Here is a 27,770-nt window from a genome sequence, read left to right as displayed (position 1 = left end):
AAACGGACCTTGTAGAGAATTTCGGATATTGGAATCTGGTTCTAAGGCTTACTGGCTATGATAGCAGAAAGGATCTTCGGTCTGGGTTGAGCTAATGTGATCATACGGATTGTGGTGGCATGGGCAGGTGCACGAGGTGTAAAACAATGATTTTGGGAAACTCTGGAACGGTTCTTGGCACGTTCGGGGACGGACGTATGTCTAAGTGGGGGAGAACGAACGTAAGTCTAAGGACCCGATCGGTCATTTTGAGCTCTAGCGTGTCATTCACCGGTTTGAGGCCTTGAGTAGCTTCACTTTATGTATTATGACTTTCACGTGTGGTTGGTTTTGATTTTCGAGGAGTTCGGAGTTGATTTGGAAGAATAATTCCCAATTCGAAAGCTTTAAGTTGGAAGAGTTGACCAACGTTTGCCTTTTGATAAAACGACCTAGGAATCGAGATTTGAAGGTTCCTATAGGTTCTTAAGGTGATTTCGGACATAGGTGTATGTTCGGGTTGAGTATCGGATGGTCCGAGAGCGTTTTGGTGCTTATTGTCAAAAATTGGCATTTTGAAGGTTTTAGAATTTCCTAAGTTTGATATGAAGTAGACTTTGGTGTTACCTATGTCCGTTTGGGATTTCAAGCCTTGGAATAGGTTCGTATTATGATATGTGGCTTGTACGTAAAATTTGGCGTCATTCCGGAATGTCAAAATGTGATTCGGACACATTGGTGAAGTTTGAATGTTTGAAAGTCCAAAGAAGGATTTTGATCGTCGATTCATGATTTTGATGTTATTCGTGGCATTTTGAGCCTTTGGATAAGTTTAGATAAGCTATTGGGACCGACTACCATGATTGGACAGGGTTGCGAGGGCCTCAGGTCTGTTTCGGGATAGTTTCGGACCAATGCATGAATTGCTACTATTGACGACCAATTTTGACCCTCCTTTTGAAAATTAATTTATTTGTACTTATTGATTTTCAATAAATATGTTAAAGATATTTTCTAATTAATAATACCTATTCTTAAGTAATTTATGGTGTTAATTAGTAATTTAGTAATTATATAATTATAAACATATTATATTTACTATTTTACTATTTTGAAACTATTAAAATAATTTTCATATTCATCACATAAGTTTACAATTAATTTAACAAGGTTATTCCTTAATTTATTGAAATAGCGTACTATTTCAAAATAATTTGAAATTAGTGTAGTAAATAGGAAGATAATATATTTAATAATTAGTTAACTAATTATAGTAATTAGTAGTGTATTTGATCATTGTAACTTCTATTGCATTTCATTGGAATTAATTAAATTCATATAAATTAATTTTTAAAAGGCTAAAGATTGAAATGGCAACATTTGCAATTGCATAATTGAATGCGAAATGACCATCTCTTAAATTAATACCAGCCTAATACCCAAGCCCAAGACCATATGACCTAGTCCAAGTCCCCCACTCTCTTTCTACTGTGGCGATCCACGTCCCTCGCCCTAAGCAAATCAGAGCTTGCCACGTTACCTGTTTCCCTCACGCACATAGAAAACATAATGGATCTGGACCGTCGATCTATCTCATCAACAGTTCGCTTTTAATCCACATTTTCTTATTTTTCTTTAATTTTGTTGAGGCTTCATCTCTGCCGTCAGATTAGAGAGATCCAACGACTGCCTCTTTTAGGGATTAAAATATTTCCAAAATTCTTATCTCCGCAAAATATCAGGGCCGTTGATCAAATGATCCAACGTCCCAGATTCAGTGTCACGTTTCTAACTCAGAGACGACCCCAAAACCCTACTCATTCCCCTTTTGACCGCCCGCCCTAATTTCCCCTTTCCTCTCTATTCATCCTGCTTTCAAACACATCAATCTTCAAAAACCTTGCATAAATTTGTGCAAGGTCACATATAGACCATGAAATCATTCTCATTGCTCCCTAAATCCACGAATCCCGCCGGTTCTTTCCCTATTCCATCACTAAAGTTCAAAATTCCCAAATTCGAAAACCCTAGCTAGAAGATGAAATTCAAATCGTTTGTATTGCTGCTGTGGTCTTTCAAATCCATGACATGCATGGACATTTCTTCATCATCATCACCATTATTCTTTGTCTGATTGTCTCTTGCCTGCAACGACTATTCCCTAATAAGGTAAATCTTCCCACGGCTTTCCCCTCTGATTTTTTTGATTTTCACTCGTTTGCTTGCATCATCTGAGCTTCATCACTCTCCACTATTATTTTTGAATACGTTGAAACCCCAAGGCATTGATTGCCACTATAAATCAGAGTCTTCAATGCTCTCACTTAATAGGCCTAATACAAAATAACAACATAATACTAAGCATTCAATAGCTTACAGTTTCAATAAAAAATCTAGGTTTTAATTGATTTCTCATCTCTTCTCTTTCCGGTTCTGAGTTTTATTCACTGGTCGAAGTTTGATATTTGGTTCCCAAATGGCTAAAAAAATCTTTGTTTGGTTTGCTGCTCAAAGGAAGGTAAGTGCATATCGACCTTTCCTCACTTTAATTGTTTAAATTGAAATCATAGTTGTCATGTTATTCTCTATTTATTATTTTGCCTATGATGTATGTTATTGGTTTATAATTAATAATTATGCCTTGATATTGTATGTATCAATAAACTATCTCTTTAATAATTTGAAGTTAAATCAATGCTAATCGACTATCTTTGTGAACTTAGTGAATGTTTCTCTAAGTTGAATGATCTAAGTGTTGTTGATTTTCTGTAGTTAATCAATAGACCTTAATGATTCTCTGCACATATTATAATCTTAACCTTTCTTATATCCTGCTAATCTCTTCATGCATGTTTCGCCAGTCACACATTGATTAAAACTACTACCTGTTGATCTATGTCATGAACTTGAATTATTTGTTTTGATAAAGCTGGGACTATGGTAATCGTGAACACTTAAAGGCCAATACATGCCTGTCAATATAGTCAAATGCATCAGCTTAGTTGTTTGAATTGCCTGCTCTCTTCAAATGTGATGTGATTTTGTAATTCCTTAGAAGCATCATTGTGAAGGTCTTCTGTTAACCTTCATGTTTGTGTGGCCATACTTGTGAGTTCCATTGTATAAAGTATGTCCTTAACTGATTGACCTAAGTCCTAAATGAGTTTCTGCAGTCAATTTTACATGTATTCTGGTCAGCTATTGTTAACCTAGCTTAAGCCATGCCCTTAATTGTCCTCGAGAACTTGTTTAAGAGTTGTATCTGATGTATTTGTGCATTATCTCTCGGATTACCTATGCTGAACTAAACTTTTTCATATCTAAACTATCGCACTCAATCTTTTACTGGACTGACTATCCTGCTATTAGAATCATGCCAACTTAATATATGTGAAATTTCCATTATTCTGAAGCTTATGTAATGAGCCTGTTAATCTGACTCTATGTCACCCGATCCTCTACTATGCTCTATAGTCTTGCAACCTTTTAAGAACATCCCTTGTATGTGTCTGGGTATCCTCTCTTATGTTTCCGCACTCATTTTGTTTTCTTTAACAAACTGCCTGCTTGTCTTTCATGTGAATGATACTTATGCCTGTGCTCTCATACTTCTCTCTTAGAACTGTATTATCATATAAAGAAGAATATGAACCTTGTTAACAACATAGGATTTGGAATATAATTAAGTCAAACTATGATCACCAAAGAACTCACTAGTCTATCTGCCCTGTTTGAATACTATATTGTGTCTACATGAAATTATTAACTCTTAATAAGCATATGAGCCTCTGATAAATTTGAACATTGTCTGATAGCTATCAAAATATTGTGAATTCAAATTTGAACTTGTCACTATGATCAATAAGGTTGATGTATATATCTTTTCTACCCCTTGAATCACCTGACTTAGTATTTGATCCTCTGAACTAGTCTACTGGTGTTTTATTCTCTTTGTTTATATATGTGATTGGTTTCTTTGGGTAATCTTATGCATAATGAAAGTGTTGACAGTGTACTATACTCTTGTGTTTGGGTTGTGACCTCAATAGTGTAATCTGGTATCTCATACTTATAATGGTGCTCTATATAACTTATGTGGGAAATGTGTACACTGGAATCTGTGTGTTTACTGTTAGTTATCACAGTGAATGCCTCATTCGCAACTAAACCTATAGGTAAGAGTAGGTGTGAGTGGTTAAGGCTATTTAGGAGTAGGGTCTAGTTTGTGGTTGAGATGCCCTCCCTGACACAAGCACTGCTCGGAGTCCCTGAGACGCTTGTGAACTCTGAAGTGCTAGGGATCCAAAGGGTGTCTTGTCTATAAATAGGATTTTGTCCTAAGCTCTTAATCATTGACACTTATTAATACTTTTAGGATGAATGCTAAATTAAAAGAAGGCTTCACTGCAATCATTATTTTTGTTCACTCTATAGAGCCTTACATTGCCTTTACTACATCTTTAATATCAACATTTGTTACAATCTCATCGGGCCTCATATTGGCCCTATTATATTCTTAGTTGCATTTAAATGTTATATTGGGCCTCATCACTAATATCCCTCTTTTATTTTGCATATGTGGTTGAATTTGGCCTGTTTAGTTCTCAAGAACTCAGGCCCAAGTTCCAGCATAAGAACCCGAATCGCTGAAGCTTACTGTTGTTTGTTCGATATCTGCTGGGCCTGGCATTTCCTTTAGGCCCAAAACTCTGAGTCCAACCTCCTTCCTCTTTATCGCTTTAAATATGAACTGTTATTTGTTTATATATGTGTACGATACTAACGATGTTGATTGAATTCCTTTATTATTCTTTAATCCTTTCAGAAACCTAGGCAAGCTAAAGGCCATAAGTAATTTGAAAGAAAAATCATCGTTTACCCTATATATTAGCTAAAAGCTTCAATATACTTGGTAGCTCATTTTTGCTACACAGTTTTCATTTCTATACACGCTGACAATTTTAATGGAGTTCTTTGAAGTGAAAACAGATTTGAAAGCAAGCAACTCTCCTTCTCTGAAAAGCTGGAATAGAAAAAGAAGGATTTCAAAGACAGTTTTTCTACAAACAAAAAACGAAACACCATTGCAATCAAGGATCACCTCAATGAGCTTTTTTCTAAACTTGGATGCCAAAATTCGAAATCAATCTTTAAGGTATACCTAAAACCCATTTCTCTAATAGCCTTTGCTTCACTATAGTTATACAAATAGCCATACTATAAAGATAACCACATTTTTACATCTTTTCAAATCTTGTTAAGGTAAAGACATTTTCCAAATCTTTTTAAATCATGTAGATGTAAACATTTTTAAGGGGTTTTTATAAACTAAACCTATATCTTCTTTTAAAAGTATATATACTATTTTCTTTCCAATAATAAGTTTTAAACATGACATAGAGTAAGTCACATACATTTAGCACTAACTAAAGTATAATGTAGACCTTTAAATTCCCGAACCTAGTCTAAATCCTATGGAGCTATGTCAGGTAGATTTTAGGGGTTCCTAACACCTTCCCCTTAGAAGAACAAGAACCCTTACCCAAATCTCACTGGTTAGCAGGCCAATACGTTATAATCTAATGAACAAATAGGTACCCTAGTATACCTTTAAATATTAGGTGGTGACTCTCTTTTATCATTAACAGGGAAACCACTAGTTGAATCCTATTTTGACTCGTGCAAAATAGGGTGCAACAGCTGCTGCTGGTACTAGTTTCTGGTATTGTTCTTTGCGAACGTGAAGGGATGCATGCGTTCAAGAAGAAGGAATTGTGGCAACTGGGAATTTGTGCTACGCGTTCGCGAGGGAAGTCTCACGTTTGCAAAGGTTTGGGGAAGAGGTTCATCACATTCGCGATAAGGGCGTCACATTTGCGTAGGTAAGGATGGGTCTGGGGAATGGGCCTTCGCGTTCGCGAAGAAGAGGTCACGTTCGCGATGGTCAGGCCTGGTAAGGCATCATATTCGCCATCCTGCTCTTGCGATTGCTTAGAAGGATTGGAGTTGGAAGTGAGTTTGTGCTTCGCGAAAGCGAGGCACATGCTGCGTTCGCGACGAAGGATGCCTCTCCAGATTATACCAAGTCGAGATTTTCTCATTTCAACTCATTTCTCTCTTGCTTGGGCGATTTTTAGGCAATATAGAGGAGCCATTTTCATCACCTATCATGAGGTAAGTTATTTCCCCTTGTTGTAAGTTAAATACATGGATTATATGTGGATTTAAACACGGAATTTTGTAAAAATTATGAGATTTTGGAAGAAAACCTAGAGTTGGTATTTTTGGTTTTTGACCACAAAATTGGGCATGGAATTAGGAATAAAGTATATATTTGAGTTCGTGATATTATAGGTAGTATTGATCTTTGAGAATTTTCAGAATCCATGCGCGTGGGCCTGGGAGTTGACTTTATTGACTTTTTGAGTAGAGTTGGGAATGTTATAAATTGTTAAATTTCGAGTATTGGAGTATAGTTTGTTTGGTTTGCACGTTGTTTGATTAGTTTCGAATCGTTTGGCATTGGTTTGAGGTGTTAGAGATGTGTTGGAGCCGTTTATCAGATTTCGAAGCGAGGTAAGTCTTCTATCTAACCTTGTGAGGAGGAAACTACTCCGTATGTGTTAAATTATTATTTGCTACTAGTTGTAGGTGCTATGTACGCACGAGGTGACGAGAGTCCGTACGTAGTTAAAATCATATTTATATCGGGGTAGACTTAGGACTTTAGCATGCAATATATGTATTATTTGAACTCAACTTGTTAGTTTAAATACTTTAAATTATAATTGAAATTTGATTAGGGATTATGTTAGGCCGAGCTTCATTACCTAGAGTTTTGGCGGAATACCTGATTGTTGGTATAAAGAAATTATGCTTTCTTTATATGCCCATTGTCACGCCCCAAACTCGGGGAGCGCGACCGGCGTTCAACTGAGTAAACCAGGCTGGGCAAGCCTGTTAGATTTCATTCTACCCAAACTCATTCTTGAAATAATAGGAGATGTACTCTAATCAAACATTGAAAAGATTTCATTAACAACTTCCTTTTTCATTCCCATTAGCAGCTTCCTTCATAATTTCTAAAATATTACGAGTTTATAGAATTAATAAGAAACATGATTTCCAAATACCAACATATCTAGTTCAGTTCCCAACATCAACCACAACCCACAACCTATTTACGGAGCCTCTAAGTAAAATAGAAGAGTAATATGAAAATGCCGGCAACAAGGCCCCGGCTATACCTCAAAACACAGTGCATGAGAAACAAATACATGACCCCGAAATGAAGTGGAGCTCACCAAATCACATGAAAAGAGTGTACTGCTATCACTAATCAATGACACCTGCTGTAGAACCACCTGTATCCATTAAAGATGCAGCGCCCCTAGCAAAAGGGACGTTAGTACTGTCGAATAGCACTAGTATGTATAGCTAAAAATCCTCTTTCAAAATAGTATGCCCATATAAGAAAAGGCAACACATAGAAACAGCAAGTCAAAATCCACAATATCCAAATGTCCAGTTAAAACATAATAATTTTTAATATACGAACATCATATACAATTTTTGGTTGGGAGATCATTAGCACCGATATACCATTGTTCACAATACCAATGTTCACAATATCAATGTTCACAATACTAGTGTTCATAATACATGTTCATAATACCAATGTTCACAATACTAGTATTCACAATACCAATGCCACCATACTTTTAGCATGGAGTCCGATCACGACCCGATCGGCTAGGCTATCTCATTAGAGAATCAACCACAATTACTATCAATACCAATACCACCATAAATATAGTACGGAGTCCGATCACGACTCGATCGGTTAGGCTATCTCATTAGAGAATCAACCACAATTACTGTCAATTCCGATCGCGACCCGACCGGCTAGGCAATCTCATTAGAGACATCAACCACAATTACTAACATTACCAATACAACCGTAAGTTTAGCAAGGAGTCCGATCACGGCCCGATCGGCTAGGCTGTCTTATTTGAAGACATCAACCAAAATCTCAATTTCAATTAAGAGGAATAATTTTATCACATCAATATCATCCTAAATAAGGAGAATAATTCACAAAAATCACATATGTGCAAATATATTTACCTCATAATCTTTCACATTGTATAAATCTCCACTATTATTTTTAGTCATTCACAACGACAATATTTCCTTGGCTCTTTCGGCCATTCACAAAATTCTTTATTCAAGGCACGGTGGACATATTTGATATTCCACACTTTCATTTCTTCCCTCTCATGTATCATCATCATAAATATCAACATACATATAATATTCCAGAAATCACAACTTTAAGTTCATTAGAAATAAACAATTTAAGCACAATAGATTTCTTTCCAAGAAATGGAGTAATATAATTGGCAATTGATGCGCAAGTTAAAATCATCAACAAGTGACACACCATTTATTCTTGAAATACTTTTTCCAAAAAAGGATAATACACAATTTCCACTCACGAATATGTAAGAACGCAAAACACATTGTAAATACTCACAAAGCATAGTATTTGTTAAAACAGCCACTTATGGCATGACTTGAGTATGAAAGCTTTTAGGAAATTATATTTTCGAAGTCATTTTTAAACATTTGAGTTGAGGCTCATTTCCTAACGTTTCTCACATCATTTCATTTCATTGGCACCATTGGCCATAAGTATAACTTTCATTCTTGCACATTGGATACACTTTATATCCTAATTTACTTATTTCATTTCCAACCACCTTTATAGGTTATCAACAATAATACATTTCCAATCCAGACTTTAGGTACACATATGAGCAATTTCGAGTCTTAAGAATATTGAGATTTTCTCACACAATTAGTATACTAGTTCTCATCTAAAACACGACTCAAAGCCACAACATTTTAATATGCAAACCATACTTTGAACATCTATCTTTCGACATAAGGCTCATTCGGAATAAACAAGTTTATAGGGAATAACCCGGAATATAGAAGTTAGGAATCTTGAGCCAATCATACTTGATCTTACGGAAACATTATGGATATCTATTCTAAGAGAGAAAGTTTAGCCAACATACCTTGCTTTGAGCTTTCCTTAAATTACTTCAACGTTCCGAAAATTCTAGCAATCCCAATCTATTTTGAGACATAACAAAATTGAACCATTATTAGGAAGATATTCATGATCTCAACTCATTTGAGCATTTTATCAAACACTAGGTGTGCAAATCTAACTACAAGGTTCTTCTACAAGATTTCCTTCACTCCACAACCCAATCTTTACTTATTTGAGATCAACAATCTTCCCACACACCTTATTAGTACAAGCATGTATAAATAATGCTCTTATACCCAAGAATCATACTCCAAATTAATCATCTTTTACCCAAATTCAAAATTGGAAACTATGGTATGGAACCTTACCTCTTAGATAAAGATCTTGTGATTAGCTTCCTTGATTCTTAAAGATTAGTGCAAGATTGGATGATTATAATGTTAGGTTCCCTCCTTATCTCTCTAAAATGCTCTTACCTCTCTCTAAAACCCTCAAAATAACACCCTAAAATAAGCCCCAAAGCCTATTTATCAAAATGGGGTCGGGTTATGAAAAGGGAAAAATTAACCCTCCCAACTCAGCTATACGGCCACACAATGGACTGCACAATTGATGTGCGGGTCGCACAATGGTCACGCAAATCGGTGCCCAGAACTGGGCTGTTTTGGTCCATTCTGCGACCAGTTTGCGGTCGCATAATGGTCGCAGAATCGCATTCTGTCGACCTTTGGTAATTCGATCATAACTTCTTGTAGGAATGTCCAGATGACAAACGGTTTGAAGAGTTGGTAACTAGACTCAAAGGATTTAATTTGATAGGTAATACACCATATAACTCTTCATATAAATAGATATATGCTCGTTTGAAGTTAGGTCTTGTGCGAACTCACTTGAAACTTTTAGTCTATCATGAAATTTTCAACTTGTCTTAGCCTTGGGGCTCTTCTTAGACTATAAACCATTCTAAGTGCACTTCATACATATATTATCAAGATCAATTGATATCATTCATATAATAGTTCCTCGTCTGCACACAAAATAATATAATTAGCACACATCAACTTTCTTAATAGCGCTTAAGTACTTCGAAATTTTTCGGGGTGTTACATTCTCCCCCACTTAAGAACATTCGTCCTCAAATGTTTCACAAGAGTCTCTCTATTCCTGTGGATCGGGCCGTACGCCTCGGTAATGCTATGAATAGTAATATATTTGAGATGCATCCATTGATCGGGCCATACAACCTCGGCAGTGTATACACACGACTATTATGGATCGGGCCATACGACCTCGGCATAACTTGTGCGTAATATCAATAGGAGCCCGAATATTCATGATATTTCCCCTTTGATTTGAGACTTGGCATTTACATGATATTTCTAATTTGTTTGAGATAACACCTGCTATTTGAGAAATTCAGACTGTTGTTATATTGGAGGATTATGTTAGTTACAGTTCTTACCACGATATTATCGTTGTGTTTAATTCCTATTTATAAATTATTGTACTGATTTATTGGACCACTAGTAAATATCGATGTCGACCCCTCGTTACTATTTCTCCGGGGTTAGGCTAGATACTTATTGGGTACGCATTGATTTACGTACTCACACTACACTTGTGCACTGATTGTGCATGTATTTTTGGTGTTTATTTGGGCGCATGGGCGCAACTGTTGAGGGGACCTTACAGTGAGCTGCATTCCATTTTACGATTTTCAATGCACAGAGTCTCCATCATATTCATTTATGTTATCCTGTCTATTTTACATTCCAGACAGATGTTGTATTACCATTGTACTTCCTAGTAGATGTTCATGCACTTGTGGCACCAGATTTTGGGGATTCTAGTAGATGTTTATGGTATTTATCTAGTATTTTCACCTTTTCCTTTTATTTTATTATTTATGCTTTATATCTCCATTTTTTTCTACGCCTAATTTCCTTTACTTAATAAAACCCATAATTTTAAAAATAATAAAATGAATAATTAAGTTTATAGTTCACCTTTGGCTTGCCTAACGGTTGGGCACCATCATGACCTATAACGGGAATTGGGTCATGACAAAACTGTTCTTGATCCTTTGCTTATTTAGTAATAGGGATACCTTGGTATACTGTAGGCTATAGTGGTGATGGTAGAGTGAGGTCATCTCCTCGAAATGGGTGAGGGGTAGGGAGCGGGGTTGGTCCGAGGCTGGGGGTGAGGGCATTTAGGGGAGTAGCAAGAGAGCCTCTAGGCTTAGAATTAGATCGTGGAACATAGGCACATTGACAGGTAAGACTATTAAGTTGGCGAAGATTCTCTAGAAGAGGAAGGTCAATATAGCTTGTGTCCAGGAGACTAGGTGGGTAGGGTCGAAGGCGAGGAATGCGGACGAGTATAAGTTGTGGTACTCTAGGCTTGCGAAGTGTAAGAATGGAGTAGGTATCTTGGTGGATAGGGAACTTAAGGAGTTAATGGTAGAGGTTAGGCAGATGAATAATAGTTTGATGGCTATTAAGTTAGTTGCTAGAGGGCTTACCTTAAAAATTATTAGCTCTTACGTAGCACAAGTGAGCTTGGACGAGGAGGTTAAAAGGTGCTTATGGGAATGCTTGGACGAGGTTGTGCGTGGTATTTTGGATGCATAGAAGATTTTCACAGGAGGGGATTTTAATAGCCATATCAGGTTGAAAGTTGGGGGTTATGACGAGGTGTATGGTGGCTTTGGTTTTGGGGTTAGAAACTGAGGAGGTACTTCACTATTGGACTTTGCTAAAGCCTTTGATTTGGTGATAGCAAACTCGAGTTTTCAGAAGAGGGAGGAGCACTTGGTCACCTTTCAAAGTACATTAGCGAAGACACAAATTGACTATGTACTCCTCAGGAAGAGTGATAGAGGTCCATGCATGAATTGCAAAGTTATCTCGAGGGAGAACCTCGCGACTCAGCATAGTCTCTTGGTGATGGACTTAAATATTATGAGAAAGAGGAGGAAGAGGGATATGTGGGGTCAACCAAAGATCAAGTGGGGAGTCTTGAATAAGGCAAAGCTCGGGAGTTGGGGGAGAAGTTGCTGGCTATGGGGGCTTGGATGTAACGACCCGACCGATCGTCTTGAGCATTTGCACTTCGTTCGGTGATTTGAGGGCTAGCTTAGCTCCGTATGATGTATTATGACTTTTCTGTATCATCGGTTTTGGTTTTAAGGTGTTTTGGAATTAGTTTGGAAGAAAGAATTTCATGTTTGAAGCTTTAAGTTGGAAGAGTTGACCAAATTTGACATTTAGTATTTGAACTCGGTTCGGAGTTTTGATTGTTCCGTTAGGTCCGGATGGTGATTTTGGACTCGGGCGTATGCCCGAATTTGCATTTGGATATTTCTAGAAGGTTTCGGTGTTGACTGGCGAAAGTTGAAAATTTGAAGGTTTGGAATGTTCATAAGTTTGACCGAGAATTGACTTTGATGATATCGTTTTCGGATTGTGGTTGAGAGAATTGGAATAGCTTCGCTATGTCATTTGGTACTTGTGTGCAAAATTTGAGTTCATTCCGGGTTGATTTGATATGTTTCGGCACGAGTTTTGGAAGTTGAAAGATTCAAAGTTCATTATGTTTGGTTTGAGGTGCAATTCATCATTTCGATGTTGTTATGCTTGATTTGAGGCCTCGAGTAGGTCCGTGTTATATTTTGGGACTTGTTGGTATATTCGGACAGGATCCCGAGTGGCTCGGATGAGGTTCAGATCGTTTTGGCTTATTTTTGCTAAGGCTGGTTTGGCAGGGGTTCTGGTGTGGCCGCACTTGCGGAGCTTTGGACGCAGGTGCGGAGCCGAAAAAGAGGTAGTGGCATTGCAGAAGTGGAGAGTGTGCTGGGGGTAGGAGTCTACAAATGCGGAGTTTTCTTCACATCTACGAAGGCGCAGATGCGGTGCCTGTGGGCGCAGAAGCGATTGGGCTGATTGGCATGATATTTGTGAGGCTGAGATACTGGAGAGATTGATGACTGAGTGAGGCCGAGGGCCTTATTGTGAGGATGTTAATGAGATCGGGCTGCGTGTCGCAATACGCTATATTGATTCATGCCATGATTGATTTATATTAGCGTTTGGGCAGGATCCGCCCCTCAGGAGTATGATTTACCAGCAATGAGAGCAAGTACCTACTGAGTGATAGTGCCGAGTGACTAGGAGGACTGAGTGACTGTGAGGACTGAGTGACTGTGAGGACTGCGTGACTGTGAGAACTAGGCGACTGGGAGGATTGAGCGAATTGATACTATGAGAGTATGCATATGGTTTTATCACTACGTTGCATTACAGTTGACATGCATACATGACATGTAGGCATTGAGAAGCATTTCCTCATGCGGTACGACATTGCGACATTTATGACTCCACATACACACTACATATAGGAATAGAGATGTACTTTCCCCATGCCATCTGATAATGAAACATCTTACCTGTTGTTGAAAAGTTTTGGGAAAAATAATAGTTTTTTTCCGTTTTAATTATATTTTGGTGATTTCGGTAAAAGATTTGGGTTTCAGTGTTATACTTGAAAAACATGTCTATTTTCTGGAACTATGAACGAGCTGAGCATGATATCTTTGAGTTATTACTTGTACTACTTTAGTTACATTGTTTTGAGTTGTTCTTGGCTGTTGGTGTTGTTACTTATTGAGTATATGGGGTCGGTTGTACTCATACTAAACTTCTGTACCTTGCGTGCAGATTTTGGATGCTAATGTTGCTGTGTATGGCAGGAGCTGGCATTGAAGACGTACCTGCGTTCCGGTCGTAGCTGCCTTTTTGTTCTTGGTAGCTTTAGAATTATTAATCTGTTCATGTATATTTCAAACAGATGATGTATTTATTTCGTACCAGCTTTGTAAACTCTAAATCTTAGAATCTCATGATTTATACTACTAGTCCTTGGGAATTCTTTGTATAAAAGTTTAGTTGTTTTTTCATTACTTCTCTTAATGAATCTCATTGAATTGGTTTATTGTTAATTGGCTTACCTAGCGGGTTGGGTTAGGTGCCATCACTGCTAGTTGGATTTTGGGTCGTAAAAAGTTGGTATTAGATCCCTAGGTTCATAGGCTCTAGGAGTCAGTAGCAAATGTCTAGTAGAGTCTTGCGATCGGTATGATGATGTCCATGCCTATCTTCGAGAGTCTACAGGGAATTTAGGATAAACTTCCTATCTTTCTTTCTTTATCGTGGGGCATTGATTCAGCGAATTCCTTCCACTCACTCGAATGCGCATGTGAGCGCTTGTATCAGCTGTGCATCGACGGCTTGTGATTCCATAGATGAGGTGCAAGATGTGTTTTTTGTGTGCTGATGATGGGTCAGTCTGGAGGACTTGAGGTCGAATTTTGACTATAGCTTGAGCACGGTGATCTCGGTTGTGTGACCACGTGCTTTTGGACTTTTATGTCAAGTGGTGTCCCGATGAGAGGGACTGGTGGCTTTGTGAGTGGTCTGAATGTGTTGAGAAGATTTTGCTTGAAATGTAAAGAGGACTATTGGGTGCTTGATTTCTGTCTTGATGTGACGTATAGTCTCGAGTTATGAGTGTGTTGGAGGATCTCTCATATTGTTTAATTATGGAACAAATGAGATTCTCATGTCTTGTTGATGAGTTCAGACTCATGAAGAATAAGTGACTGTGTAGTAATTGTGACTGCGAAAGGGTATAGAAAGATGCCAATTTGAGGTTAAGCAGGTGGGTTATCTCTTGCGGGGTGGTATACGGATGTGTGATCCTTATGATGTTGTATGGAGAGTTTCTTTTATACCAGTGGGTTATAGGTGTTTCGATTTGAGTTTTGATTAGTTGAGAACGTTGACCTGAACGTTACGAGAATGAATGCGAGCTTAGCGGATGATTTGAGGTATTTTATAGTTGGTGTTACATGAGCTTATGAAGGATTTAGTTAAATCTCACTGCGGTATTATGGCAGTAATAGAGTATGGGCGTTATGAGTTATCGAATGTTTTGATCTATCGCTTTGAGCCATGTGGGGGAGTCGGCTATTGATGATTTGATTGCATGGTTACATGCTGTATTGGTTTCAGTCTGAGGAATACTTGTGGATCGGTTATGACTTGCAGAGGGTGGTTTTGAGGATGACTTAAGGAAATTTCTGGATGCATGGTGTATTACACTTTATGATTATATGGAAATGGTGGAACGATTTGAGTTTGTTATTCATGACGGATGTAGTATGCATAGAGTAGGGATTCACTCGGTTTCTTAGAGGTGTGGGTTATTTCTTTGGGTGTTGTCGTGCTAATGGTGCCCAGGTCGTTCGGCCCGTTTGGGCGGTGCATTTGAGATTTAAGCAATGTGGATGACTCTCGAGAAGGTTCTAATGGATTCAGGATTTATATGTGGCAATTGAGAATTTTCCGGACTTGTATATGGCTAGAATCTGAGATTTGCATCGTATGGTGTTGGGACTTCCGGTGTTTCTATATCATCATGGATTCTACAATTCAGTATCAGAAAGGTGAAGGAAATGACTTTAGATTCACAGAAGGTCTCTTCAGAGTGGGTGTCTCGGTTGTTGTGCTTTTGGGGTGCTGAAGAGGGAATAAAACAGCTTGTGGGCCTTAGGGCAGTGTGGTTTTATGCTAGGATCTCTTGTGGTGAGGTTTGAGTAAGGATCATGGTGTTCTGGCAAGGAGAAGTGTCAACTTGAGGGTAATTCGGAAGGAACACGGAGAAATAGGACAGCTTAGTGGTAGGTTGGATTAGCACGATAAGGGATATGATCGGGTTTTTAGGTACTTATGATATGGTGAGTCTTTAGAGGTGTTTTGTGGAAATAATCTTTGGGTTAGCAACATGCGTGGCTTGGGTTGAGTTAGAGAGATTCGGTTATGATGGCTTGGTTATGTGCAAATGTGTTTCGAAGAGTTCTCGATAGTTTCTACCATGGTTTGAGATGGATATTTCCTACCGGCGTTAGGAGTATGTTGCGTATTTTGATTTTCTCCTGGATGGGATCAAAGAGAAGGTTTCTGACTGATCGGGTATGTATTCTGCTGGTGACTCAGAGTTGATTATGAGATTCTCGTACTTTTCATATGATGATATGATTGATGCGGTATGTTATGGGGGATTGAGATTTGCCTGTGCAAGGTCACTGTTCAATTTTCGAAGGGAAGATCACGAATTCTTAGACAACATGGATGGTTTTAGGTGATTAGATAAATGCTATTACTACTTCGTATTGTCGGAGAAGGGTACGCATATCAAAAGGCGCATTGAGTTTTGACTTGCGGATTCTTCATTGGTATTGCGGTACTCTCCTGGCTAATCAACTGTTGATGTTCAGATGTTGCTATTCGGCGTGGAAGAATTATAGAAATATTCCTCGTGGGATGATTATGTATGTAAGAGGTATTATTCATTCGAGCGGTGGAGTTAGGGTCTGCTATGATGATTCATGTATTCTATGGATTTGGAGGCTGGGATATCTCATAAGCAGATTGTTTTGGGGTTGCGGAATATGAAGATGTGGCCAAAGTTAGCTGGATGGTGGTACATGCTATGGTTAGGTCATTGTGAACTTTTGAAGGGCCATATATCCATTTGAGGATGACCGAAGTTGAGTTGGGGGCCCATTGGCAGGCCCAATGAGGATGTGTATTCTACACTGGGTCAGATTTGTTGACTCAACACCGTTATTACAGAAAAGTGTGTCATTTATTTAAGAGTTGATCTAGTTCATGTTCTGGTATGTTCTATGTGTTACTTTTCTATGCTATGAGGGGTTGTGATTTGTTGGTTATATGCACACATGGTGCGGTTCTGTTTGGGTCTTGTAGCAAAATCTGAGCGAGATGGTTAGTGGAGTGTTTAATGGTTGATTGCGCCTTAGTTATGGTCTTTTTGGGATGTGGTATATTATGTTACTCGCTTCTCAATTATTATCAACATGCGTTTTGTGTACGTAACATCAAATTGCGTGTGGTTGTTGATTTTGAGCATGGTGACTAGAGGTATTTCATCTGGGCTGGTGTTTGGATGGGTTACGCATTATAGCGTGGCTATGTTGGGATATGATCCTTAGTGATATATTCGTGTGTTTTGGTTCTACTATGTGTGATGGATTTGTAGCACTGCGTTGGTGGTGGTACTTGTTGAGCTTGCGGCACGGTTCTCTCATTTGAGTGATTTTTCCATTTTTGGGTGCATTTGAATAGTTGCTTATTGGTGCACGAATTGCACGGTGTGGCGTGTCAGTAGAGTAGCTTGTATGTGATGAGATGAAGTCGTTGGGCCTGAAGTGATTGCTATCGAATTTGATTACAGTGTGTTTTGAAGAGTAATATCGAAGGCTAGCTTAGAATTTGGGGCTATGGTTCTGGTTAGGCAAGAGGACTCCATGACTTGTTGATCTGATGAGTTGTTATGAGTTTCTGCGTGTTTCTTTCATCATCGGCAATGTACGAAGGTTTTGAATGAGGTTTTATTTGAGATGAGGTTTATTACCGGTATTAGGTTTATTTTTAGCAGCTACTGTGGCCAGAAGTTATTGCTGTGAGCATCTGAGTTATGTGTTACATCATGTGATGGCATCATGGGATTTGGTTATGGCTTGATAAAGCTTGTTCAGACTTATATAGTGTGTAGATGCAGGATTAAGGTCTTGTAAGGAATTCCAGATGTTGGAAATTGGGTTCCAAGGTTTATGGGCTAAGGTTGAATTAAGGATCTTCAATTATGTTGGGTCGTCAGGCTTATATGGATTAGGGTGACATGGGATCATCCCCGGGTATGTTCATGGTAAGGTTACACGGCGATTTAATGGCTTGCAAATGACTCTGGGCACGTTTGAGGACAAACGTATGTTTAAGTGTGGGAGAATGTAATGACCCGACCGGTCGTCTTGAGCATTTGCACTTCGCTCGGTGGTTAGAGGGTTAGAGTAGCTCTGTATGATTTATTATGACGTGTGTATCGCCGATTTTGATTTTCAGTTGTTTCGGATTTAGTCTGGAAGAATAAATTTCATGTTTGAAGCTTTAAGTTGGAAGAGTTGACCAAATTTGACTTTTTAGCATTTGACCTCGGTTCGGAGTTTTGATGGTTCCGTTAGGCTCGAATGGTGATTTTGGACTCGGGCGTATGCCCGGATTTGCATTTGGATATTTCTAGAAGGTTTCGGCGCTAATTGGCGAAAGTTGGAAATTTGAAGGTTTGGAATATTCATAAGTATGACTGAGAGTTGACTTTTACAATATCGGGTTCGGATTGTGGTTTCGGGAATTGGAATAGCTTCGTTATGTCACTTGGGACTTGTATGCCAAATTTGAGTTCATTCCAGGTTGATTTGATATGTTTCGGCACGAGTTTTGGAAGTTGAAAGATTCGAAGTTCATTATGTTTGGTTTGAGGTGTGATTCATCGTTTCGATGATGTTATGTGTGATTTGAGGCCTCGAGTAGGTCCATGTTATGTTATGGGACTTGTTGGCATATTCGGACGGGGTCCCGAGTGGCTCGGATGAGTTTTGGACGAGGTTCGGATCGTTTTGGATTATTTTGGCTAAGGCTGGTTTGGCAGGGGTTCTGGTGTGGCCACACCTGCGGAGCTTTGGGCGTAGGTGCGGAGCCGCAAAAGCAGTAGTGGCATCGCAGAAGTGGAGAGTGTGCTGGGGGAAGGAGTCTGCAGAATGCAGAGTTTTCTTCGCATCTGCGAAGGAGAAGATACGGTGTGTGTTGGCGCAGAAGCGAAGCCCAGTGCAGAAGAGTGCTTTTGGTTCACACCTGTTGTTGCACAGAAGCGGAGCTTTTTCCGCACCGAGTTTCTAGTTCTTCTCAGCAGAGCCGGTATTTTTTTCGCAAAAGCGACGCCGCAGAAGCGGCTCATTTGATTGCAGATGCGAACAGTGTTGGGCAGAAGCTATAATCCGAAGGTTGGACGTTTTATTCACATTTTTTGGATTTTGAAGGTCGGTTTGGGCGACTTTGGAGAGGAATTTCACCACATGGATTGGGGTAAGCATTCTTGACTCACTTTTGATTATATTTCATGAATTAATCTTCGTTTTTAGCGTTTCGTTATTGATTTTGAAAGAGAAATCGGAGGAATTATCTATAATTTCATAAAACAGATTTTTGAGTTTTGAACATCGAATCGGAGTCGGATTTGAGTGAAACTAGTATGGTTGGACTCGTAATTAAATGAGTTGTCAGATTTTGTAAGTTTCGCCATGTTCTGATGTGCGGGCCCAATTTTGACTTTTTGGTTGACTTCAGAGTTTTGATTAAAGATTCGACTATTATCATTTGGAATTGTTCCGTTAGGCATTAATTGGCGCAGTTGAGTTGCTTTTGGTTAATTTTGAGTTGTTCGGAAGTCGGTATGTGCGGGATGACATTTTTTGAGTATCATTTGGCTTGTTCGGTATTAGATTCGGCTTGTTCGAGGTAAGTACACTTCTAAATTTAGTGTTGAGGGTATGAACCCCGAATATACGTGTTATGTGTTTGGTGTTGAGGTGACGCACATGCTAGGTGACGGGCGTGTGGGCGTGTACCATGTGAATTATGACTCGGTTGATTCTGTGGTACTGTGTAGTGACCTAATCTTGTTTCTATCTATGAAATTTCTATGTTCTAGAGTAATTGAGCTGTGATCCATGTTAGAAACTATGTTTAGCCTGTATGCTTATCCTGTTGGGACCCACTGAGGTCATTTCTGCTGTTGAGTTATTTGCTTAAATTGCAATTACATACTCAGTCATACTCATTCATTGAAAATCATATCTCAGTCTCTGATATTATTTGTCTCACAATATATTATCATAGTTTGGGCCTATTGGCTTGAGATTTGTGAGGCCGAGAGACTAGAGAGATTGATGAATGAGTGAGGCTAAGTGCCTGATTTTGAGGATGTTTATGGGATTGGGATGCATGCCATAGCAGGCTTTATTGATTCATGCCATGATTGGCTTATATTAGCGCTTGGGCAGGATCCTCCCCTCCGGAGTCTGATTACCAGCAGTGAGCTCATGTACCTACTGAGTGCGAGTGCCGAGTGCGAGTGCCGAGAGCGAGTGTCGAGTGACTCTGAGGACTGAGTGACTAGGAGGACTGAGTGAATTGATACTTTGAGAGTATGCATATGGTTTTATCACTGCGTTGTACTATAGTTGACATGCATACATGGAATGTAGGCATTGAGATGCATTTCCTCATGCGGTACGACATTGTGACAATCATGACTTCACATACATATTGACATGTAGGCATAGAGATGTACTTTCCCCATGCCATCTGATAATGAAACATGTTACCCATTGTTGAAAGATTTTGGGAAAAATCACAGTTTTCTTTCAGACTTACTTATATTTTGGTGATTTCGGTAAAAGATTTGAGTTTTACTGTTATACTTGGAAAGCATGTCTATTTTCCGGAACATTCAACGAGTTGAGCATTATATCTTTGAGTTATTACTTGTACTGCTTTTTTTACATTGTTATGAGTTGTTCTTGGCTGTTGGTGTTGAACTCTGACCTTTGTCCATGCTCGTCACTACTTTCAACCTAAAGTTAGGTTTATTACTTATTGAGTACATGGGGTTAGTTGTACTCATACTACACTTCTACACCTTGCGTGCAGATTTTGGTTGCTGATGTTGCTGTGTATGGTGGGAGCTGGAATTGAAGACATACCTGCGTTCCGGTCATAGCTGCCTTTTTGTTCTTGGTAGCTTTAGAACTATTAATTTGTTCATGTATATTTCAAACAGATGATGTATTTATTTCATACCAGCTTTGTAAACTCTAAATCTTAGAAGCTCATGATTTGTACTACCAATTCTTGGGAATTCTTTGTATAAAAGTTCAATTATTTTATCATTACTTCTCTTAATGAATCTCAATGAATTGGTTATTGTTAATTGGCTTACCTAGCGGGTTGGGTTAGGTGCCATCACGACCGTCATGACCCAAAATCCACTATAAGTCGTGATGGTACCCTACGTCACCGTTAGGTAAGCCAACAATGAACTGTCAACTTAATTATTCAATTTTTAAAAAAAATCATAAATCTTATTAGATAGGGAAATCAATGCATTAAAAATCGTACATACGTACAATTTAAATAAAATATAAAGTAAAAGTGTGTCAATGGTAAACAAATTCTAGAACATCCCAAAATCCGGTGTCACGAGTGCATGAGCATCTACTAGGAAGTACAATAACAATACAACAACTGTCTGGAATACAAGATAGACAGGATAAAATAAATAATTATGATGGAGATTCTGTGTGCTTCGAATCGTAGCATAGAATGCGGCTCACCATAAAGTCCCCTCAGTAGTTGCACCTACGCGCCCAAATGACCACGAAATGAACATGTCAGATCCTGCACATTTAGTGCAGAAGTTCAGCATGAGTATGTAAATCAACGTATACCAATTAAGTATCTAGCCTAACCCCGAAGAGGTAGTGACGAAGGGTCGCTATTGACACTTACTAGTGGTCTAGTAAATCAAATATAATAAAGTAGACAAGTATGAAACATGGTAAACAAACAATGAGAACATATATAGGCAAATAGTACGGTCTACAGCTGAACAGTGAACATAAAGTCCTCAATTAACGGATACCTCCTCAAATAGAATACGCTATGGTCAATACCAAACCAACGGTCATCTCAAGTCAAGAAACTCATGAGTACGCGGATTCCTTATCAAGTTTTTCACATGATTCTGCCAAGCCGAGCGGCCCGATCCCATAAGAGTGTTTCATAGAACTGCCGAGGCGAACGACCCGATCCTATAAGAATGTTTCATAGAACTGCCGAGGCTAATGGACCGACTCCATAAAAGTGTGATACATAACCCCGCCGAGGCGAACAGACCGATCCCATAAGAATATGTTACTCTGTCGAGGCGAACGACCTAATCCCATAAGAGTGTGTTACATGATACCGTCGAGGCTAACGGCCCGATCCCATTAGAATATAAAACTTTTACGGGTCACTGACCCCACTCACGAATATATGTGCGAGTTATAAAATTCAAAAAAAACTATCGGACGAATACGCACAATGCTGAAGAAATCCGTAAAGGAAAGTACAATTTCCACAGGTAATCAAGTAGCTCGTCAAGCATCTAAAATATCAACTCTGATACTCTACGCGAGTCTATTCGCGGGCTAAATAGAATTAAAGCATTTAAATAGGCAAGAAAAACTCAAATAGTACAATTAAAGCATGGCCTGAGTCTAAGTCTCAGGAATTATAGCATATGCACGAACACTTATCACCTCATACGTGCGTAGCTCCCATAACATGTAGACCTGATCCAAAATCAGATAACTGGCTCCAACGCCTCTCTAACTCCTCAAACCCATGCCAAATGATCCAAAACTAATAAAACAATGTGCAAATCAATCAAAATATACTCAAATACTCGTAATTTAATAATTTGTAACAATTCCCAACTCCGCTCGAAACATCAACAAGGTCAATGGTCGGGCCCACGTACCCGCATTTCAGATATTATCATAAATAAGTATTATCCTTAACTTATATAGTATATATCCTGAAAATCATCCAATTTCATCCATGAATTGACCTTTAAATCAAGGATTTACCATTCCTCAACTTTGATGCTCAAAGCCCCAATTTCTACAATCCAAAGACGGATAAAAATAATAATCAACGAAACTAATTAAGGAAAAACATCAAAATAAAGGTCAGATATTTACCCCTTGTTGAAACGAGAACAACACCACAAAAATCACCTCAAACGGAGCTCTAGAACTCAAGATATGCTCAAAATACTAAACTTCTCGGTTTAAAACACTGTCCAGACGATTTTTGTTCATCGTCTTCGTGTTCGCGAAGAGTAATTTTTCACGTTAACCAGTCAATACAGAAATCCTTCTTCACGTTCATGGAACCTCTCTCGCGTTCGCGAAGAACAAAAGTTCATACCAGAAACCAGCAATCTTTCCCGACACGGAAATGAACATAACTCTCTCATACGACCTCAGAATTCGACGATTCTTGTTGCTATAGTTCCGTAGTTACTATATGGATCTAATGGTTCAATAAAATCACAAATCAAAGGTAATTTTCATAATATAGTACCCTTTATGTCCAAAGAAACGACGTCGAAATATCAAATAAGAGCGCGACACAACCCAAACACATCCGAAACACACTCGAGTTCCCCGGGACCACGCACAATCACACAAAACCGGTCCCAAAACATACCACAAACCTACTCGAGGCCTCAAATCATACCAAACAATATCAAAACCATGAATCACACATCAATTCAAGCCTAATGAACTTTTAAACTTCTAAAACACATGCCGAACTAAACCAAATCAACCCGGAATGACCTCAAATTTTGCATGCAAGTCCCAAATGAAATAACGAACCTATACCAACTCCCGAAACCTTAATACAGATCTTATATCAACAAAATCAACTCTCGATCAAACCTATCAACCTTCAAAACCGTCAATCTTCCAACTTTTTTCAAAAAGCATTAAATCAACCTACAGACTTCCAAATCCAAATCCAGACATACGCCTTAATACAAAATCATCATCCGGATCTAACGGAACCATCAAAACTCTTATCCGAGGTCGGTTACTCAAAAGTCAATCCATGGTCAACTCTTCCAACTTAAAGCTTCCAAATTGAGAATTATTCTTCCAAACCAACTCTGATCTTTCCGAAAATCTAATCCGACTATACGTGCAAGTCATAATACATGAAGCAAAGCTACTCAAGGTCTTGTATCACCAAACGACATACTAGAGCTCAAAATAACCGGTCGGATCGTTACAATGGCTAGTTGGATTTTGGGTCGTGACATTGGATGAGCCATGGGGAGGCTAGTAATATGTGGACTATGATAGCGAATTGCATTAGGAGAGCGGTGAGAGAGGTGTTAGGTATTTTGAAGGGTTACTCTAGCGGTCACAAAGGGGACTGGTGGTGGAACGAAGAGGTCCAAGGAAAAGTGAAAGCAAAGAAAGCAACGTATTTGAAGCTAATGGGAAGCGTAGACGAGGAGAAGAAGAGGAGGAATAGAGAGTGGAACAAGAAGGTTAAGAAAGAGGCGAAGCTGGCAATCAAAAAGGTTATGAAAACATTATTTGGTTGTTTGTATGAAGAACTTGGGGACAAAGGCGGTGACAAGAAGCTATTCGGGCTGGCCAAGGCAAAAGAGAGGAAGGCTCGTGATCTAGACCAAGTGTAACAACCCGTCTAGTCGTTTTATGTATTTGAGCCTCGTTCCCCTATTTGATGCTTCCCATATTCTTCTTTGTTTTATTGTGTCTTTCTGGGGATGGTTGGTTGGGTTTTAGGTAAGTTTTGGAGTTAATTGGAACACTTTATTCCAAGATTGGAAGCTTTAGTTATAAGAGTTGCTCGATGTTTGACTTTTATGTAAATGACCTCGAGTTGCTGATTTGATAGTTCCAATAGGTTCGTATGGTGAGTTTGAACTTATTCGTATGTCCGGATTTGAATTTTGGGGTTCTTGGGTTAATTTGGCTATATTTGGCAGAAGTTGGAAATTTGAAGGTTTTGAAGGTTCATAGGTTTGACCGAGAGTTGACTTTGATATTATCAGGGTCAGATTGTTGTTCTAGGAGTTGGAATAGGTTCGTTAAGACAATTGGGACTTGGATGCAAAATTTGCGGTTATTTCAGGTTGGTTAGATGTGGTTCGACATGAGTTTTAAAAGTTGAAAGTATAAGTAGTTCATTAAGCTTGAATTGTGGTGTGATTTGTGGTTTTGATATTATTTTATATTATTTGAGGCCTAGAGTAGGTCCATGATATATTTCGGGTGTGATTATACGAGGTATCGGGAGGTTGTAGAGTGTTTTGGATTTGTCTCAGATAACTTTGAGGTTTGAGGCAGTCTAGTTCTGGTGTTTTCGCACCTGTATGGTTTGGACCGCATGTGCGAGTCCACAGAAGTGGACATGAGGACGCAGAAGCGAAGGATGGTTGGGAAGGAGAGGTGAGCAAAAGTGGGGAGATCCGCGCATCTGCGGTATCACAAATATTGACTGAAGGGTGCAGATGCGGAGCATGCCAGTTTGGAGCTATGCACAGAAGTAGACTCTTTTCCCGGGGTTGGGAGTAAGTGATATTCATAGTAGCAAGAATTTCCACAGGTGCAAGGGGTTGGGAGTAAGTGATACTCATAGAAGCAAGAATTTCTTCATAAAAGCGACATCGCTGAAGCGGCAATTTACCTCAGGTACGAAGAAACTGGGCAGAGTATATGTTATCGAGAGTTTGGCTTATTTTATCATATTTTGTTATTTGGAGCTCGGATTGGGGTGATATTTGAGGTAATTTTCACCACTTGGATTGGGATAAGTATTCTCGTATCGGGTTTGATTTTATTTCATGATTCCATCTTTGATTTTGGCTTTGGTTGATGAAATCTAAGGGAGAAAATAGGGTTTTTGTGAGTAAATTTGGAAAGTCAAAAATAGAGATTTGAACCTCGAATCGAAATCGATTTGGATGAAACTTGTATATCTGGACTCGTTTTGGAATGCATGATCGGGATCTGTAACTTTTGTCGGGGTTCTGGGGTACGAGTCCAGATTGACTATTTGGTTGACTTTTTGCTATTTGATAAGAATTTGAGCTTTATTACTTGGAATCGATTTCTATAACCGTGGTTGATGTTATTGAGTTATTTTTTTACTAGATTTGAATCGTTTGGAGGTCGATTCAAGAGGCAAGAAATTTTTGAGAGTATTGATTCTCGCGCTTTGAGGTAAGTATCTTGTCTAGGTTTGGCTTGGGGGTATTTTCCCTATAGATTTGGTGCTTGCTATGTGTTGGGGGTAATGCACGTACGTGGTGACAAGCCTATTTGCGTACGTTGTGATTATTCATGACCCGTGTAGACCTTGGGCTATTATGTGCCTTGTTTTCTATCATACCTTCGTATACCGTATTTTCTCCACTTGTATTCATGTAAGAAATCATGCCTACGCTATATGCTTATCCGTTTGAAACATGCTTGGGTTATTTTGCTATATTGAGTCGTTTGCCTGGTTGTAGTCATACTTTTTCAGTCATCATATTATATCTGCGTGTTATTTTCACCATTTATGTATGCTTTTCACCTGTTATCTCACATGTTGTTAGTTTCCTTACTTGAGTACTACAGGTTGAGTGAAACTGTGGCACGTTGGTATAATTCGTGCGGTATATTAATTTTTGATATTGTGAGATGTTGGTCTTTTGGAGTTTTGAGTGGATTGATGACTAAGCTGGGCCCTTAGAGCCGTATTGAGATTAATATTGAGGTGAAGCACATGCCAAGCCCCCTATTGGGCTAAGTGGTATTGATGAGATGTGTACACATGCCATTTTGGCTGAGTTATGATGATCGTTGACTTTTGATCCGATCAACGCTTGGGCTAGGATCCGCCCCTCCGGATTTAGGTGATAACCCATAGTCTTTAGGACCTGTGAGTGCAAGCACTTGGTATGTGCTGAGTGAGGGGCTTTATGCCACACACCCGTACAATACTGAGAGTGTGCTTATTTGATGATTTTGCGGTGAATTCGCTGAGTTTGGCATTGTTACTTGTTCTGCAGGCATAGAGATGTATGTTCCTCATGCTAGTTGAAATTCAATATCTTGAAATTAGTGCTTTAACTAATTTAATGGGAAAACATGCCTATTTTTTGTAAATGTGAAAATGTTGAACTTATTATTATTATTATTATTATTATTATTATTATTATTATTATTATTATTATTATTATTATTATTATTATTATTGTTGTTGTTGTTGTTGTTGTTGTTGTTGTTGTTGTTGTTGTTGTTGTTGTTGTTGTTGTTGTTGTTACTGATAGCATCCATTGCAGCTCAACGTCATTAAAGGAGAAGGATGAAGCTCTGGAAGCTCCAAGAAGGCCCATGGCAAGGTCTCAAATAAATAAATTTCAAGACAAGCTTAATGGGCTTCAATTGGCAATTAAAAAGTGTCTTATAATAGAAGAAGAGCTCCAGCAAAATGAGGATCTTTGGGCCAAGTCTTACAACTATTTGGAGGCTCAAATTAACGTCTAAAAGGAGATGGAATGAGGCCCAAATATTCCCCAAAAAGAGGAATATTCAGCAGCCCCAAATAAGCCCAAAAATAGTTTCTAGAATATATATATATATATATATATATATATATATATAATAGTTATTTTAATCTATATTGACTTGCATTGGTTTATGTGTATGTTGACTATATTGGTCTTAGTGTGGGTAGTCTTCTACGCTTCTAGGGAATATAATTCCCATTTATTGAAGTCTTGACTAGCTCCTTCTTTACTACTATATAAAGGGGTGGTTGTCTTTCATTGTGGAGGACAACATTGAAGATTAATATTACTATTGTGAGTTCTTTTGAACTTTTGTGAACTTTACATTGAGATTTATCTTGCAACCTGAACTAATTCATAGCTTAAGGTAGTAAGATAATTTTCTTTCTTGTGATATCTTTGGTTTCTTTTGATACTCTTCGAAAGCGACTAGTTTCTTTTACTAGTTGTTGTCGTAAGTTATTCAAACCAGAAGTCAAGGTCCGAATCTAGTTCTTGATTAGCGTATCTCTAGTGAAGGCTATTGGTTTCATAACCAAGTTGTTGTCATTAGGATCTTGTCAAAATCTAGATTAACATAATCTTGGGGTTCTTGGATCTTTCCTTGAAT

At 38.6% G+C, this 27,770-nt stretch overlaps 1 protein-coding gene across 1 annotated transcript; it reads left to right on the top strand.

The window, feature by feature from the left end:
- Positions 1 to 23,917: 23,917 nt before the first annotated feature.
- Positions 23,918 to 24,277, top strand: LOC142168134 (uncharacterized). Its single transcript, XM_075228795.1, has one exon. The coding sequence runs from the start codon at positions 23,918 to 23,920 to the stop codon at positions 24,275 to 24,277; it is 360 nt and encodes a 119-aa protein (XP_075084896.1).
- The last annotated feature ends 3,493 nt before the right edge of the window (positions 24,278 to 27,770 follow it).

Source organism: Nicotiana tabacum, chromosome 13 (genome assembly GCF_000715075.1).
Source record: "Nicotiana tabacum cultivar K326 chromosome 13, ASM71507v2, whole genome shotgun sequence".
Classification (NCBI taxonomy): Eukaryota; Viridiplantae; Streptophyta; class Magnoliopsida; order Solanales; family Solanaceae; genus Nicotiana; species Nicotiana tabacum.
Note: the sequence above shows the minus strand (reverse complement) of the source record. Positions and strands in the feature narration are given on the sequence as shown.

Excerpts from the sequence above, each read along its gene's own strand:
- LOC142168134 (XM_075228795.1), top strand. The coding sequence starts at position 23,918 with ATGTGGACTATGATAGCGAATTGCATTAGGAGAGCGGTGAGAGAGGTG.